The sequence below is a fragment of the Protopterus annectens genome, chromosome 1.part1 (assembly GCF_019279795.1).
Source record: "Protopterus annectens isolate FY-2018-M chromosome 1.part1, PAN1.0, whole genome shotgun sequence".
NCBI lineage: Eukaryota > Metazoa > Chordata > Ceratodontiformes > Protopteridae > Protopterus > Protopterus annectens.
Genome location: NC_056726.1, coordinates 1,827,419,612 through 1,827,437,544, shown reverse-complemented (window position 1 = coordinate 1,827,437,544; position 17,933 = coordinate 1,827,419,612). Strand labels below are relative to the sequence as shown.

The following is a 17,933-nucleotide window of genomic DNA, read 5'->3' as shown; positions in this document are numbered from 1 at the left end:
CACACACTTGCATGATATTGCCCTGGGCATTGCACACGACCTGGCAGTTGATGGAGTGGAAGCCCTTGCGGTTGATGTAGACCCCATCCTGCTCACCTGGTGGTGCTTTGATGTGTATGTCCATGCAGTCTATAGCACCAACTACCTCAGGGTATTTTGCTATACGGTGAAAGTGACGGATTGTGTTTCTCAACACCTCATGGGTGCTGGGGGAAGTATATGTGCTCACTGGCATGTGCTAGCATGGCATCCAGGAACTGGTGGTGTACTCTGAAAGCTGATGCCTGTGAGACCCCCATGATATCCCCAGTTGGTCTTTGGAATATACCAGTGGGTAGTATTCCCGAGGCTACACATACTTTGATATCGACTGGGATGGGTTCATAGGTAGGTACTAGGCTATTGGCCCTAGGGCCTATATAAGCCTAGCCAATGGTACTCTGGCTTTCACCACCCAAGAAAATTATTTTCCTGTGCCACTGTCGAGCAGAGCAACAGAAGTGATCCCCGGAGTGAATTTCCTATCTCCCATCCAATCATCAAGATTTTTCTTGAACAGTGCTAATGAGGAGCTTTGTTTGATATAGATAGGTAGTTTGTTCCAGAGTATGGGAAGTCTCTGGGACAGGAATCTATCCCTCCAGCATGTTCTCTTTATTGTGGTGGCGAGGTTTAGGTCCCTAGAGCGTGTAGCTCGTAGGGATTGGGATTTCTTTTAGTGGAGCATGTCTAAAAGCTCTGGGTTTGACATATCTTTGTGTGTTAGGCAGAGATCGCCTCTGAGTAGGCGATATGCAATGGAGTAAAGCTGCAGTTTTTTGAGATGGTCTGCATAGGGCATCTCTTTGAGGCCGGTAATCCTCTTTGTGAGGTATTTCTGTGGCCTTTCCAGTTGTAGATGTCTTGTGAGGTACATACCAAAAGGGGCATTGTACTCTATAATGGGTCTAATGAGTGACGAGTAGAGGGGAACAATGACCTCTTTTTTCCTGGATGAGAAAACGTTTGTGATGAGGTGTGCCACATAGAAGGAGCTCCTGACTACTGTGGCGATGTGATTATCAAAGGAGAGACTACTGTCCACCTGTGTCCCAAGGTCTCTTATCACACTTTCAATGTTAAGTAGACTAACACCTATGTGGTAGTTCATGGGTACTGAGTTTTTACCAAAAGGAATGACAATGCACTTTTTGGCATTGAGCTTCAGGCCATGGCTTTGACACCAGGCATCTGTCTCACCAAGGCCCTTTTGTAGGATGTCCACATCTTTTGGAGTTTTGAAGTTATGGAGTTATGGCTCCTAGTTTGCAGTCATCTGCGAACTTCATTAGCCAAAGACCTTCTGTGTTGGCCTGTACTTCAGAGAAGTAGATATCAAACAGGAGAGGACCCAGGACTGAACCCTGTGATACTCCACTTGTCACTGGTCTGAAACTGGATTTGGAGTCTGCTACTTTCACAGTGTAGGTTCTGTCAGTGAGCCAGTTGGCAACCCATCTTGTGACATAGGGATTTATACCTAGTTTAGTGAGTTTATCTATAATTCCAGAGTAGGGAATGGTGAACTGGGTGGGGTCCTGAGTTTGGAGATTACCAATGTCATTGTTTATAAGTTCCATGATGATACGCTCCATAGCCTTGCAGACCAGACTCGTTAGGCTAATGGGGCGGTAGTTTCCGGGGTCTGTGGTGGCTCCTCCTTTGTGGAGTGGGATAACTGTCACTGTGCGCCATTCAGTGGGCACATAGCCTGAGGTGAGGCTATGATTGATCATGGTACTTAGGTGCCAGTTCGTTCTGTAGTTCATGTAGAACACAGCCTGGGATGTTGTCAGGTCCCATGGATGCTGTGTTCTTGGCTTTGGATAGTGTGTTTTTTACCTGTGCAGCCATGGTTACAGGAACTTTGCATCCTTCTGGTATAGAGATGGGCCCTTTAGGGGATGACAGAGGGGTAAAGTTAGCACTGAACCTATCTGCCAAGATGTTGGCAATATCTGTTGGTTCTGTATATTTAGTGTCATTGTGCTGTAACTCAGAGCAGATCTGAGTGTTGCCATTGAGATTCTTGACATAGCTATGGAATGCTTTGTGGTTGTCTTTAGAGTCAGTGGCAATTTTGTTTTCATAACTAGCTTTGGAGGATTTTATGAGGGATCTCAGCTTCTTACTGAAGCTGACCAGGGAGTTTCACCAATCATGGGATTTTACTCTTTTTTGCAACAGTTTCTTTCTTCTGTTGTAGAGTTTGTTTATGGCAGGGGACCACCAGATTGGCTTCCTTTTTTTGGAGGATAGCATCTTGGTTCTGTTAGGGATTGCATGATCCATGCACTCATGTAAGTGCTTATAAAGTGCATTTGTGTAGGATTCAGCAGTCATGTCCGTCAGCATGGGTGTTGTGAAGTTTGCCACTTCTGTCTTAAGAAGCGTGAAGTTGGCTGTGGAGAAATTTTTTACTGTGGTTTCCCTAATGGGGGGTGGGGGAGGGATGTGGATGTCTAGGGTGATTAGCTTATGGTCGGATCTGACCAATGAGGAATTGACATCTGGTGTGGAGCACCGGTTGCCCATGTTGGTAATAACCAGGTCTAGGATATTGCTGCCCCTGGTGGGGGTGTGTATAAGTTGATCCATGGCATTGGAATTTATGAATTCCAGAAAACGTTGAGCACAAGAGTTGGTACATGAGTAGTTTTCCCAGTTAATGGTATGGTAGTTGAAATTGCCCATTATTAGGGTGTTAGGTTGTATCCTAATATTTTCCAGTGTATTAAGAAATGAGGAGTGGGAATCCTGGGGCATGGTGCGGGATCTGTAGCAAACTACAATTTGGATTGCGGTCTTGCCCAGAGTTAGTTGCACTTGGATAATCTCGGATGCATTATGCTGAGCAACTAGCCTGGAGGTGTGGATATCCTTAATGAATATGGACATGCCTCCTCCTTTAGTGTTTCGGTCCAGGTTAGGTGGCCAAAAGGTGTGGTATGAATTATAGCCTGATAATGCAGGGGTACTCTCTGGAGCCTTGAACCAGGTCTCTGTCACTGCACAGATGTCGATGTTCTCCATTTTAAGGAGTGCCATTTTGAGGTTTAGACTTCTAGCATTGAGTAGCAATACCCTCATATTCTTCTTGCCTGTACCTGTTAGGGTGGTGAATTTGTCATTTGAACCTTGCCTAAAACAGCCTTAGCCAGTATCCGGAATCCCAGGGGCGACAGGTGCAGGCCATCTCTGGCAAAGCATCATGGCTTATCGATCATGTCATCCCAGGCAGACAGATACTGGATCCCCTTAGAATGACACCAGAAGCTTAGCTAATTGTTGAAGTCAATCATTTTGTCCTTGTACTGTGGTATCATTCTGGGTGATGGCAGGATGCTACTCAGGGCTAGGGTCATACCTGCCTGGGTTACAAGATTGGACAGCTCCTCCATATCCCTTTTCATGTAGTCCAAGGAGGTACATCTCAGGTCATTCACACCAACATGGACATATCTGTACTTGTTGTGGAGTGACCTGAGTGCATGCGTTATGTGGCAGATCCTGGCACCCGACAGGCAGCTGACAGTAACTTTCTCCTTGTTTAGCCTGGTGAGTGGAACATGACTAGAGTGTTGGGTACGTTGTTATGCCTTATGGGCTGTGGTTGAGTGGCACACTGAGTTTGTGGGCTGTGTGTCATCTGGGTTGTGTTGGGGTTGGGGGGTGGAGGTTACTTGTGTTTCTGCTTTGGAGGTCCCTGTTGCTTGGGCAGGTTTTTACTGAGAGCCTCCGTGAATGTAGGTGTGTGTTTTGTGTTTCTATGTGTGTGTTTTGGTGGTGTAGGTTTTGAGGGACTATGTGCTGAGTGTGGTGTGGTGCAAGTGTTTACCTTCTCCTCTTGACTGTCTAGTCCAGTCTTGGGTGAAGAGAGCTTTGCTTCCAGTTTGGCTATATAAGTGCATCTCTCACAGTTTGTAGTGTTGGGTGGTAGGAGGAGAGGGTTGTCTGTATACATGAGGCTATTACTGCATTGCCCCAAGATGCCCAGATTCATCAGGTAGACAGGAGAAAACACCGGGGGCTGACCCTTAGACATGCCTGGATAGGTGCTTATTTGTTAAGTACTATAAACTGTTTTCCTCTAGACAGTGAGGAAAGTTGAGTGCTGTAGTAATTTGTAGCTTATTTAGTGCTTACAGTAAGTTCTGAACAAGTGCTGAAACAAAAAACTGGCTAGTTCTAAGAAACAAAATTAAGCTAGAAGGCTTCCCTCCAACACAGAAAGGCTTGGGCCCTTGAAGCCTACAAATAGTCCTGGACACAGCAAATCTATATCCAGGCTAAACTACCCACAGGAAAGGCAGGAAACAAGCTTAGAAAAAGTTTTTTTTTTTTTTTGTTAGTGGAAAGAGAGAAAGGAGTAGCAGAAACTAAGCTGATTGGCCTTCTCAAATGTTTTCCCTGTACTGGGTAGAATGAGGTAATGACACTAGACTGGGAGGAGGGTCCCAGATCAAATTTACACTAGGGGCGGGCAACTGCAAAGCCACCAACTATAAAAACACTATACCAACACGGAGGGAGGGTGGGAAACAAACTGCAGAAATGAATATGGAAATGCTACAAATATCCCCACTACTTAGAAACAAACTGCAGAAATAAAGGAGCCTCTAGAAAAAAGAGTTTAACTGCAACATGTTATCAGAAACAAACAACCCAACAGATGCTTAATAAAAGAGGACGATTTCCACTTAATACCTCACACACAGTGAAACTAGCTAGAAAAATACACAGTACACAAAGTGCTATAAATAACAAAGAAATAAAGAACAAAATAAACAAAAAACAGGATACTTAATGTTGTATATTATAGCTCCGTGTTTGCTCAGTGTCCTTCCTTGTGTTGGTTCTGGATCTGGGCAGGGCCAGCACAGCTCGATAATTTGTTGTAGAATGTGCCTGTCCACCTTATAGTGCTCCACTATGTCCAGCTCATGTAGCCCCTGGTAGGTTACCCTGGGTTTGTACACTCTTTTTTTGTACACGTTTGTAATGTGTGCAAAGATATTGTGGAGCTTTTCTCCCCGGGCCTCTGCTGAAAATGGACCTGTGTCCAGTCGGATTATTCCCAGTAAACAAATGTAAAATAAAAATAACTACATAAATAAAAATAAATTCTCCTCCTCCTCACTGCAGGATGGTTTTCAGCATTCTCCTCAACACCCCCAGCCTGTTGCACATACTGGTAAATCAAAGCCACAGCAGCTCCTAACATGTTTTGTTAGTTTTGTGAGTTTAAAATTTCCACACTTGTGTGCACCAGTGATGTAGTTTTTGTGGGAAAAAAACAGTCTGTAAGGTGTTTCCATAGTTTATAGTAGTGTGCTGGACTGCTGCATGTGTAATTGGCTGATTCTGATACATTCCACCTGCCAGCTGTGCTAGTTCTCCTTGATTGCCTTCCTACTGCTTTTCCCCTTCCCATTTCCTCCCTGTTTAAGCCCTTTCCTTTTTTTTTTTTACCAGGTGCGTGCCTCACACACATGTTTAGGCAATGTAAACAATACTAAGCAACCTCAGACACACACCCCTTCCTTAGCTGTGCTTACACATACACCAGGCAAACACTGGTCTCATGGCTCCAATGAGCTTACAGCAAGCATAACATAGTCGGCTCTTTTCTTACACTGCTGTGTGCCTGCACCTACATGGTTAGGTGCAGGCTGACACTTAGAAGAAATCTATGATTTACCATTAATTCCCCTCATTTACATACCCCCCAGTGTAGGTCCATAGTTACTGCACTCAAGCACTTAACAACCACTGCTCTGGTTTTATTTACATTCTGCATGCCATAGACTATAATGGCAAAATGCAGAATTCTTTCAAATTGTGTTTTTTCCTTTTTTTCCCCCACCCCTGTGTTTGTGTGTGGCTGCCCTGAGCTTAAATGTCTGAGATTGGCCACTAAATAAAAAACGTTTATTTTTTTAAAACTATTAAACATATTTTAATGCCAATGGCCTTATATTTGGCCATTGGCATGTGTGTTTGACTGCAATACATGCTTTCCACGAGCTGTCCTGCCTCCGTTTGTTCAGATGCAGAAATGTATTCAGTTACTAAATGAATATATTTCTGCTCTGACACTGTTCCTGCACAGAGTCCAGGCAGCTTTGTGGATCTCATAATCACCTCATTTGCATGGTTTTTATCAGCAGATGAGGTGATTTGCGTCCTGCATGGCTTTCTGTGCAGGAATAGTGTAGGGCCGCTTGTGTATGTGAAAACGGCACATACCTGGATCGCAAAGTGGCCATTTTCCATGCAGGAGCGGCTATACTGTTCCTGCATGGAAATCAGCCATTCGTGAATCCCGGGAATTATTTAAAAAAAGTAACTTCTTTCTTAAATAATATCGTTATATAAAAGCAATAACTGACTAATGGGTGTGGGTATGTTGAAGATGTACCCACTGTTGGCTTTGTTTATTCACTCTAGCTTCACTCTCATGATCAAACTACACCAACCATTGATATATCTTCAATGTACCCCCACCCACTCATTGGTTATTGCTTAAACAGTGTAATATTTTTGGTAAATAGCATAAATGTTCTGACAAAAATAAATAGGAAAAACTACTTCCAATAAATATGGACTAAGAAGTATAGTATAATTGTACTTGGTTTAGTTCAGTGTATTTACCGTGTCTATGCCTAGGTTCAGTATGAATGTACAGAGTGTGAAACAATATAAATACCGGAAATTATTGCATCCTAAATGAAAACATAAATAAATGTAAATTTAACCTCTTAATTGCTGAGGATTTTCAGAAGGTTTGTCCCCAGATTACTAGCTGTTTTTGGCTATTTTTATTATTTGTATTTAAAACCCTAACTGTTATAACATTTATTCATGAAATTTTCAGGGAATGTTATAGGCCTAATTAGACTGTTAAGCAACGTTTGACTGGATTCCTATCTTAAAAGACAAAGGAACAGGCACATCCTGAATTTTAATGTCATTTTTATGTCTGAACATACGCAAAGAATGAGAAGCTAACTTCTGTACAGAAACCATAACTACTTTTAGGTCTGAAATGAGAAAAATATAATATATTTAAGCATAATCCATGACTGAGTGAGGGTTTATCAGGATTTATCCACTGTTTGTGTGGTTTGATCACAGGAGTGAAGCCTGAGTGATCAAACAAAGTCAACCATGGGTAAATCCTGATATACCAGCACTCAGGAGTGGATTATTGCGATAATAAAAACGACATTATTTAAGAAAGACATTGTCTACCTTTCTTAAATAATGTCTTTGTATAAAGTAATGTTAATCAGCATTTTTTCTTTTCACTGATGTAGTGTGCATGCATATGAGACTTACATTCCCATGACTACACAGAAACTGTGGAGAAGAAAGAGTCTCTGTTGCTGTTTTATTCTATTTTTTTAACTGCTGAGATTCTTTTTTTTTAAAACAAGTTTATTGTTTTAACATATAAGAGAAATATCATAACAATTTTATACAAATAATTAAAAATAGGTATTATTATAATATTCAACAAAACAACTAAAGTATTTACAAAGACATCCACTACAATCAGATCAATTAATTAAACTAAAATACTGTGCTATTGAAATTAGAATTTTTTAACAAATTTTGTAAATTATCCCATACAATAAAATGTGATGTTTTTCTAGTTGTTCTCATTCTAATTGTGCTCATTTCCATATGACACATTATATTCATAACATTTTTAAATTCATTGAATTCTTTAGGGACTGCAGAAATACAAGGAAAATGAAGTACATTTCTGATCGTTTAGTTTTGCAGAATGTACCTCATTTTTCTTGTATTTTGCTCTGTTTCTCAGCGCATACCAATAGTTAGTCTGGACGCTCGAAGGTACTTCAGTGGATGAACTGTTTTTTTTACTGGTACATGCTTGATTTCCAGTGGTTGGGCTTTCCAGTCACCCTGTTCATTTTTTTATTTGTCTATTTATCTTTAACAGATCTGAAAATTGCACAGTTGTTTTCAGCTGACTGCTTTGTAAAAGTTGCATTCTTTCAATGTACAAAGGCCATTCTGGCCTGAATTCTACACTAAATTTGTTTCTACAGTCTAAGATATTCGTATGGAAATTTTAGTACATCAGTCCTTAATAATCCCATTTTCATGTGGTTTCCCGCAGCCTAGTAGCTTTTATGAACAGAAATCCTTATATGGGCATGGCTCTCACAGCATATAAAATATGCATATTATCCTATAACAAAAATGACAGTGTTATATTTTTCTAGAAAATAAAATTATTTTTTATTTCAACTCATGGGTGTACAGCAATATGAGTCCGATAATACTGTATCATTGTGAAAAATGCAAAATCTACATTATATTTGTAATACGGCCATGTAAGTGTACTGATAGTAAAGTCTTTCAGCTTTTCCCAGTTAGGGTCGCCACAGCAGAACTCCGGTCTGCTAATGATTAGCAGTGGATTTTTACGGTGCCAAGTTGCCAGCCCTACACCCAACCTTCGAATAAGGCACACCCATTCACACATGCACCTACCTGCATGTCTTTAAACATCACTCATCTGCGGGGAGGACATGCAGACTTCACACAGAAGGCGCTCCAGCCAAGAATCGAACGGGAGAACCTCTTGCTGTGAGGCGACAATGCTAACTGCTGGCAATAATGGACCTAAAGGGGTGTTTCATAAAACCAAGTATTGTTGGAGAGAGTAATAGAGTTTAAAGTGTTATGTAGTATTTATTTACAGGAAGACAGGTGAATTCTGGCTGCTTTTCATTAAAATGGAGGTTGGCTACAGTGTCAGACCTGATGATTTTATTGCAGATGTCTATAAAAACCATTACAGGAGTAAGAAGGTGCATTATATGGAGTACTCTCTAGTGAAAGACTGCCTAGCAACAGGGATCAGGCTCACAGCTTATACATTTTTTTTGCTTCCTTCAAAACGTTTGTGTATTTTGGCATCAGTCATCACTGACCACCTTCTGTTATGTTTGAGAAGAGTGTCCGTGATGATTTTAACTTTTAAGATAGCCTAAAAATTGTGATAAAAGCACTGAACATTAACATAATGAAAATGTAAAATACAAAAAACATTAAACTTTCTTTTGCTTTCAGTGTCTTCAAGCTATGCCATGCAAAGTTCAAGACCTTCTTTTTTGCTGCTGAAAATGTGGATGATCTGAGCAAGTAAGAGTCAATTTGTGCATCTTTCCTTTTGTAAATGATCCACAGTCCTACAGCTGTGGTCTGTCTACATTCTCCTTACCAGCAGGTTTGCAGTTACATATCCAGGGTTCACCTAATTCTTGTACCGACAAATGGTGTAATACCATAGCTAGTCCATTCCACCACCAATTACCAGTGGTGTAACATCATTGCTAGTCCATTCCACCACCAATTACCAGTGGTGTAACATCATTGCTAGTCCATTCCACCACCAATTACCAGTGGTGTAACAGCATTGCTAGTTCATTCTCCAGGAATGTAATCTCATAATTAGTATGTCCACCTTCACTGTACCTAAATATTTACTTCCAAAATAACAGTTTGCCCTCTTCTTGCCCTTTGTCAGGGAAATAGCCCCACAGATAGGGCCTGATCACCTTCCTCTTCCTGACAGTGGTATAATCTTGCATCGTGTTGCTGTCTGCCTTCCTCATACTGAGATTGGTGCAGTACCACATATACAGTCTGACCATCTCTCCACTCCACAGTGGCAGAGTATAGAACCTAGGGCCTACTATTTCTTCTAACTGTATCATAGTTTCATGGCAGCCTGGTCAAACATCATGATGCTGCAATCATGCAGCAATGGCCTGTCCATATCCCACCTATGTCAATGAGCATATAGTCCCTCTTCTGGGATGTGTGCCTCTTCCTTCTACTGACATGATTATAGCTATGTTTGCTGTAATGAGAATAGTATGGTTCCATCTCTACAGTTTGTCTGCATTGTTCCTTTTGGGAGGATTGCAGTTCCACAGTTAAGCAGGTAAATGTCTTGCCCCATGCATGCAGGAAAATGAGTTACACTTCTGCTTTGCCCCTAATGACATTTACATGCCATTTCATTAAAGGTTGCACTTCTTTTTCTCTAGTGCTGTATTCAGTGTTGTGCGAGTGTCTCAGAACTGCAGTTCAGTAAGTAGGTGAACTACACTAGTGTCATTTCTCTAGTTCAGTGTGTTATCCCCTTTGGAAAACCAATAAACTGAGTCAGTGAGAATTCAGACTAACAATTTTCCTCATAATAAACCCTTTGACCCTGTTCATTGTACGTAGACTCATTCTACAAATGTTACCATGTCCACGTCTCTAGCATCTCTTATCAGGCTGCCACGTGCAGCCAGGTCTGTCCAGTCTAATGATCATCCACACCAGCTGCAAGTTCCATTGCCCCCACACACACACACACACACACACACACACACACACTCCTTGGCCCAAGTATCTCGGTGCACTACAGCAGGATATCCCCAATCACTTCTCTTTGGAGGTATCATGTACTGGCCAATGTATATGTTTTTTTTAATCAATATGTGTTGCTCCATCACTATATCCCTGAATATCTGAAAAGCTGTTCTAAGGACATTTAATGTGGTTATGTTTCTGGCAGAACAAACCATCTACACCATCATGTCCTGGATTCTCCTAGCAACCAGTGACTGACTAGTTTATATGCAAACCTTTCCTGAAGTTATTGGTTTTATGTTTGCACATATGCATGTGTGCACAGTTCATGAGATCAAGCTTTTGAATCAGGTACTGGAGTTCAAGTTATTTTTAAATATTTTAGAGCAGAGTAGCTCATCATTTTAGAAACTTTTTGTATCATTTTCAAAACCCTGCTGATAGTGTTTCTATACCTGTTTTGTAAGTATCATCTTTATAAATAACAGACTTAGATAAGTTGTAGTATTGTCGTGGCATGTCTACATGCTCAGCACTTCAACTGGTATCTAATTGATTACTCCATGTTAGGAAATTTTAAGACCTTTGGTTCATGAAACATGTACAGCTATGTGTTATTTGTTTTTACTTACTGCTGATGACATATTTTTTAGGTAATAGCATTGGTGACTGTAAAATGTTATATTATGATAAAACACTATTGTATTAGTTCTAGTTATACTTGAAAATAACAGTTTCTTGTTTTTGCAAACATTGCTGTCTTAGTAAACAGCAATGAGTAAGTCAAACAATAGCAAAAATAATATGAATGACTTACGTTGTAGTCACAGATTAACTGTAAATCTCTTAGGCACTTTTTGCTATTTACTGTTATTTTAATCATCACAATAGCTTACATACATCTGTCCTTGGACTACATGATGTGAACTGCTTAATGATTTACTCAGAACTCTGATGTTGTGTCTGGCTGTACATAATACAGTATTGCTACTAGGACTGCTGCCAAAATTCATCTTGAAAACTTGTTAGGCCTTCCTTACCGTTGTACTTCAACCACCTGCTTCCACAAAGCAAAACCAAAATTTACTTTTATTCTGAAGCCTTAACTTATGAAACCAGATCTACCAGGCATGATAAAAAACAAACTCAATTTAAAATGTGTTTACTTGACTTGCTGAAAAACATTTCTTAAGTAAACAAGGTGATATCAAATAATTGTCAGCAGTATGTAATATTTATAAACAAAGCTCCAAATTTTGGGAAAAAATTGTCTTCAAACCAGAGTTAAAACACTAGAAGATAAAACTGCAGATGTAGAAATGTGTTCAAGAAAAAATAACACACACGTTTGCCTGCCTGAGGATAAGGAAAACAGTCTTCCAAAGCATTTGTTTCAATAGTACTTTGGAGCTTTTGTCCCCAGGCCTCCTCGGAAAATGGACACTTATTCGGTTGGACTTTCCCAGTAATCAAATACTTATAAATAAAGAAATATTTAACTGTAGTCTCCAAACAGGTGCCTCATGAATGGAGAAAGGCAACAGTCATCCCTCTGCATAAAGGTGGGCCATCTACAGACCCTAGAAACTACAGACCCATAAGTCTCACTAGTCATATGTAAAACAATGGAAAGAATTATCATGGAGATGATCAACAGAGATATAGTAAACCTCCAGACACTGTACCCAACCCAGTTTGGTTTCATCAAGGGAAGATTTTGCCTACTCAACCTAGTGGACTACTTTGAGAAGGTCATCAGAGCAATGGATGAGGGCAAAATCATTCACACTGCCTACCTTGACCTGGCCAAGGCATTTGACACAATAAACACACTCTGGCATTGTTGACAAACTCGAGAGGTTAGGTACAAACCCATATGTCACCCAGTAGATAGCCAATTGGCAAACAGGACCCAAAAAGTTAGTATTGGGGAGTCCACCTCTATAAAGAGGCCAGAAACAGGTGAAGTTCCTCTAGGATCAGTCCTTGGACCATCCTTTTTGGTGTCATCAAGGCCAATGTCAGTGATCTCTGGCTGACTAAATTTGTAGATGTTTGCAAATTAGGAGCAGTTATTGAATCTCACACTGACACAAATGTTCTCCAGGAGGGGTTGACATAGACAAACAACTGGTGTCAGTGCCATGGACTAAAACTAAATGCCAAGAAATGTATAATAGTGTCTTTTGGGAAGTCATCCATCCCTGGTAACTATCATATTAACAACATGCCCCTTAGAGATGACCAAGTAGTCAGGGACTTAGGGACACATGTAGATAGTAATCTAGCCTTTGACCATCACATGTCTACAGTGGTGAGGAAATCATTCTATGTTGCACAACTTCTAAACAAAGGTATGGCATCTAAGTTGAAGGAAGTCATTGTTCTACTGTATTCAGCATTCATCAGACCTATCAGTAGTGAGTACATTGTCCCCTATGGTATGTACCTAAGCAGGCATGTCCAACAATTGGAACGCCCACAGAGGTTCCTCACTAAAAGATTACAGGGTGTAAGTAAAATGTCCTGTGCAGACCACCTCAAAGCCCTATCCCTGTATTCTGTCTCCTACAGGTTTTTGAGAGGAGATCTATGCCTGACATACAGGGCATTGTCAAACCCCACTCTGATGGACCTCCTGCATATCCACAAACCAAACAACACCAGAATTACCTATTCTAAAGACTTGCACCTTGCCTGTAATATAAATAGGAGCTGCTGGAGAGATAGGTATGTATCCCAGAGACTACCCTATCTATGGAACAGACTCCCCATCCATGTGAAAAATAGTTCCTCCCTAACCCAATTCAAATTGCCTCTGATTCTTCATATATCTTCCTTATTAACTGTAATCATCTAGCAGTGATTGCAAATGCTACCACTGCCCTACTAGTGAAATATCAGCTGAATCTACCAAATGCTTTCTCTGCATCAAGACCCATCAGCAAGGCAATAGTGATATTTTCTTACTCTTGTGTTCCCTCTGGATCACCATTGTTCTATAAATGTTGTCAAATATTTGCCTTCCCTCCAGAAAGCTACATTGATCTGTATCTATCAAGTTTGCAATATCTGTGCCACTCTGTTAGCTAGTATTGACATAAACACTTTATAATCATGGTTTCCAATTAAAATGGGTTTTTATGAAGCAGGGTCTAAAGGGTCTTTATCATTTTGGGGTAATATAGCCACCACCACTTTTTCCCAAGGTGCTGGTGTTTTCCCTATTTTAAAATATTGTAATAAAACCTTCTGGATCTTTATCTTTTTCTTCCTTCCTAGCTTCCAAATCTTCAGGAATGCCATCTATTCATGTGGACTTCCATGTTAATTGATTATACATTACTGTTTTCCCTTTCATTTCCTCCTGCCTTAGCTATTAATTGTTGAACCCAATCTTCTTCTACCCTTGGCATAATTAAGGCTTCCATATATATTTATTTTTGTGCCTTTTCTTGGTTTCCCCATTCCTTTGTTTATAGAAATTGTCATAAATTTTCGAAAGTATCTCAAATATCTCTATAGGATTTCTGGTTATTTTTCTTGTCATAAGCTCATTGCTTTTGGCAACAACTCTTTCTACTTTCTGTTGCCTACAACATTATGCCAAAAGGTTTTAGTCTCTGGAGTTATTACCAAAAATATTTGCTTAATAGCAAGCTTTCTAAACTCATGCATATTATTCAAATACTACCTTATTTTCCCTTTAGCACTTTGCAGTTGTCCCTCTCCTTGTTCTGTGAGATTATCTTTATTCTGCATTGCTTTCACCTTTATCAATCCCTCTAAATACTGTTATTCTATTACTTTGTCTATATCTCTTTTTTTATTTCTACCATGTTTTAAACTCCATTTTCATGTTATCCCACTTACAAGCTATCCTTTTTTAAGAAATGTCTATCTTCCCTAATAACTCCCAAAATCAGTTCCACTTCCCATACCTTAAATTCCTTTCATTTTAACAGATGAGTAGGAAATTGCCTTTGTTTCATTTTTTTTACTTCGTTACCCTGCATCCTTATCTTGGTTTTTATTGACATATTATCTGAAATAGCTATTGGATGTGTCTCAAAGTTTTCAATTAAATACACATGCTCCCATGAAATATAATTTCTCTAGCTCAGTATATTGTACCTTGGGTAATAATAAGAAAATTCTGCCAGCATTATTGCTACTAAATCCATATTTTCCATACCAAGTATTCTCATATTATTTCTTCAGAAATTTACCCTCTTTTGTTACATTTTCACATCTAGGCCTGTCTGATACATCCACACTTTTGTAAATCAGGTTCTAGTTCCTACCCATAAATAATATTCTCTACTGAATGCTTATTTCTCCCCAAAATTTACTAAGCTCCATAACAGTAGTTTTAAGTGGGCTATAAATACATAGCAGTGCAATACTCCTGTACTGCTAATAATACTTTACTACCACAAATTTACCAATATTGCATTTTTTTCTCTTTTAGCACTATTGGAATCTTTTTAGCAAACAATGTTATTGCTGCCCTTGTACCTTGTCCACAATATTCTACCAAATGTCCATCCTGAAAACATTTCTTTATATCCATATGCTCATGTCTATCCAAATGTGTTTCCTGTAGCATTGCTATTTAGAACATACACTTCTTAATGTAATTCAGTACTTTTTGCTTCTTGTCTATAACTGTATGGTCATTTACATTTCATGTTAATATTAACATAGTAGCCATGGCAAAAGTTATTGCTCCCACTTATTTTGCATGGCACTTCTTTTGAATGTACATTTACAATCTTTCCCTTACATGTATACCATAATATTTGGCATTTGAACCCATGTCACATTTTTAAGAATTTTTATTTGATTTAAGACACTCAAAAAGCACTTTTCAAGGGTATCAGAACTTGTCAGAGATTTGGGATGTATGGCTAGGCTTAAAAAGGCCCTTGTGGCCATTAGCCTAGTAAACACCTATGAACCTATAATAAACTTGTACAGAAATTCCTTACCAGCATTTTTTCATGCATCTTTGACCTCTAGAATTGAAAGAAATTGAAAGGAAAGATCACTACCTAAGGGTGAGCCCTAGCCCACCAGCTCCACCATTACCATTTATGACTACATTTTTCAGTGTTTAGAGACCACCAAGACATCCTGGATGAAAATGGGCTGCTTCAGCTTTTCTTTGTATGTAGTAAGCTATTAGCATAATTAAAAGTCAGAATGAGATATTCACCACTCCTAAATACTTCACCAAGACGAATGACATTCTTTTGATAATACAAGAGAAGCACACAGAAAGTTATATAGTGCATTTTATTTCTGACGTTGTTATTACTTTCTAAATAATAAATGACAGATGTAGGAGTATATGATGGTAGCATTCTTTCTATTGAATACAACCGCTGATACCTTTCCTGTAAATGCACATTGTATTTTTATATTTGTAGTCTGACCTACATGTCCATGATATGATATTCACCGAAGGCTTATGTATAGTTCTCTTATCAGTAAGTGATTAATATACCCCCTTTTCCCAAATTTTGTTTTGTGGATTAAAGTATTCCTTAGCAGATAGTTTGATTTGTTGCTTACTCATGAAGCTCTGAAAAGGTCATTTTCTGGGAGTTGTTCCCTCAACTGTGAGGAAAAAACTTAGATTTTCATGTTTGAAGTGTTTCGGCTTATAATCTCATGCAAACTTTATTCCTTTGTCTTTTTAGATTTCTTTTTTTGGTGGCTGTATTAGTCTTATATTCAGTATTACGTTACCTGAAAATTCACATTGGTCACACTTAGTTTATAAAGGTTAGGTAGGCAGTGTGTCTCTTCCAATGCATAATTTTATGTGTGTGTGTTTGTCACAGCAATTATTGTGCTATGAAACCAATGTAGGATTAGCATGATGGCTATTTCATGTGAATTGAAGAATAGCAAGGCTGTTATTGTCACTTGTAAAATTTTTGCTTTCCTTTCTATTATCTATATCTAAGACTTATAAGGTCTTTCTTTCTTCATTAAATCAGTTTTGGTAGTTTTTTTCCCCTTTCTTCATTTCACTTCATATTACAACGTTGATATAGCCTCATGTTTATTTAATATAATAGATTAGTTGGTGTCTACTTGCTGCATACCTGGCTGTGTATAAACACAGGTCAGTTTCTATTACCTTTATTTGGCTGTGGTTTGAAAAGTTTGATTAGGCTTACTAGGGCACTTGACACTAGTTTCTCCATGCAAACTCCACTTGAAAGAGACTTGCCTTGGGTCCTCCATTTGAAAAGGGCTCAAATCAAAATTTAATGTTTAGCCTCTGAATGTTATCCTCTTATCGGAGAGATAATCCATTGAGTGTTATATCTAACCTGTACTGATGTTATCATCTAAGGTACATGTAGAAAGTCCTAGCAAATTAATTGCAATCCTCAGAACAGTGAAAACCTCAGAACACTGAAAAATTAAGTATGATTATGAGAAATACAATATATATTAACTATGAATCTGCAGTGTCTGACCGTATTACCCTTACTCCAAGGTACAGCAATCTCAGAGTAAATAAAGTATCAGGGGTATTTCATGTCAGGGGGTGTAATGGGACCCCTCCCTTAGCAAAACTGCTTTTAAGACTGTCCCAGTGAGATTTGGAATTCACCTTTTTAGTGAAATTTACTGTTTTAGTACCTTTGTCACACTTCTCCTGCCTGTCTTCTTCTCTTTCACATTTTCACCCACTCCTTTTTATATATTTATCTAATTTTAAACACATTTTCCCATCAACAGACTTTTCTATGCATACTCCTTACTATCCTCTCTGAATGAATCCTCTTAAAATACTTTTCAACTTTCCTCTCCTGTCAAACTCATGTTCAAACCTCCAACTTCCAGCTTTTATCAATCTCCCCTCAACACCCACCCAATGTACCTTAACTCCTCAGCTACCCCCAACATACCCCCTATGTTTTTCTCCGGATTTTACCCATCTACCATAATTGTCCAGCACTCCCCACACCTGGCCTACACCAAACAAAATGTTTCCCCAGTAATGTCTTATCTGACGACCCCTCTCTTTTGTTAGTCACATACCCAACATCCTTTCAGTAACTCAAGAAATTTTGCTTTCTTCTGATTCTGTAACTCAAAATCAAGCCCAATATCATTTCCATATCACACCTAGCCCAATCAGCTTATCCACTGACCATCTTTTCAAATAATACTACACCTTCAAAAAATTCTCTACAGACTTGCTGTAAAACAAAAAAATAAAGTTAATCAGCTCTTCCCTTATCTCAGCCTCCCTCACTCACTTAACCTCTAGTGAGATATTCATCAAAAACCCAGGTCCCCTCCTTCCATCACAAAAATATTACCAAACTGCCTCAGGCCCTCTCCAACCTTCACAAAATTCTTAACAAATTACTACCACAAGTACACCTTGCTTTTTAGGCCAAGACTCTAAAACCAGTAACCTGCAGCATTAGAAGCAAACTGTCAAAGGTCCATGCATG

General features: G+C 39.2%; 1 protein-coding gene across 1 annotated transcript in view; it reads left to right on the top strand.

The window, feature by feature from the left end:
* Nucleotides 1-17,933, top strand: part of LOC122812560 (connector enhancer of kinase suppressor of ras 1-like) — a 719,099-nt gene that overhangs the window by 406,888 nt on the left and 294,278 nt on the right. The window contains exon 12 of the mRNA XM_044084817.1: nucleotides 9,151-9,222. Coding sequence (XP_043940752.1) covers nucleotides 9,151-9,222 — 72 coding nt within the window. The remainder of the gene's footprint in view (nucleotides 1-9,150; nucleotides 9,223-17,933) is intronic.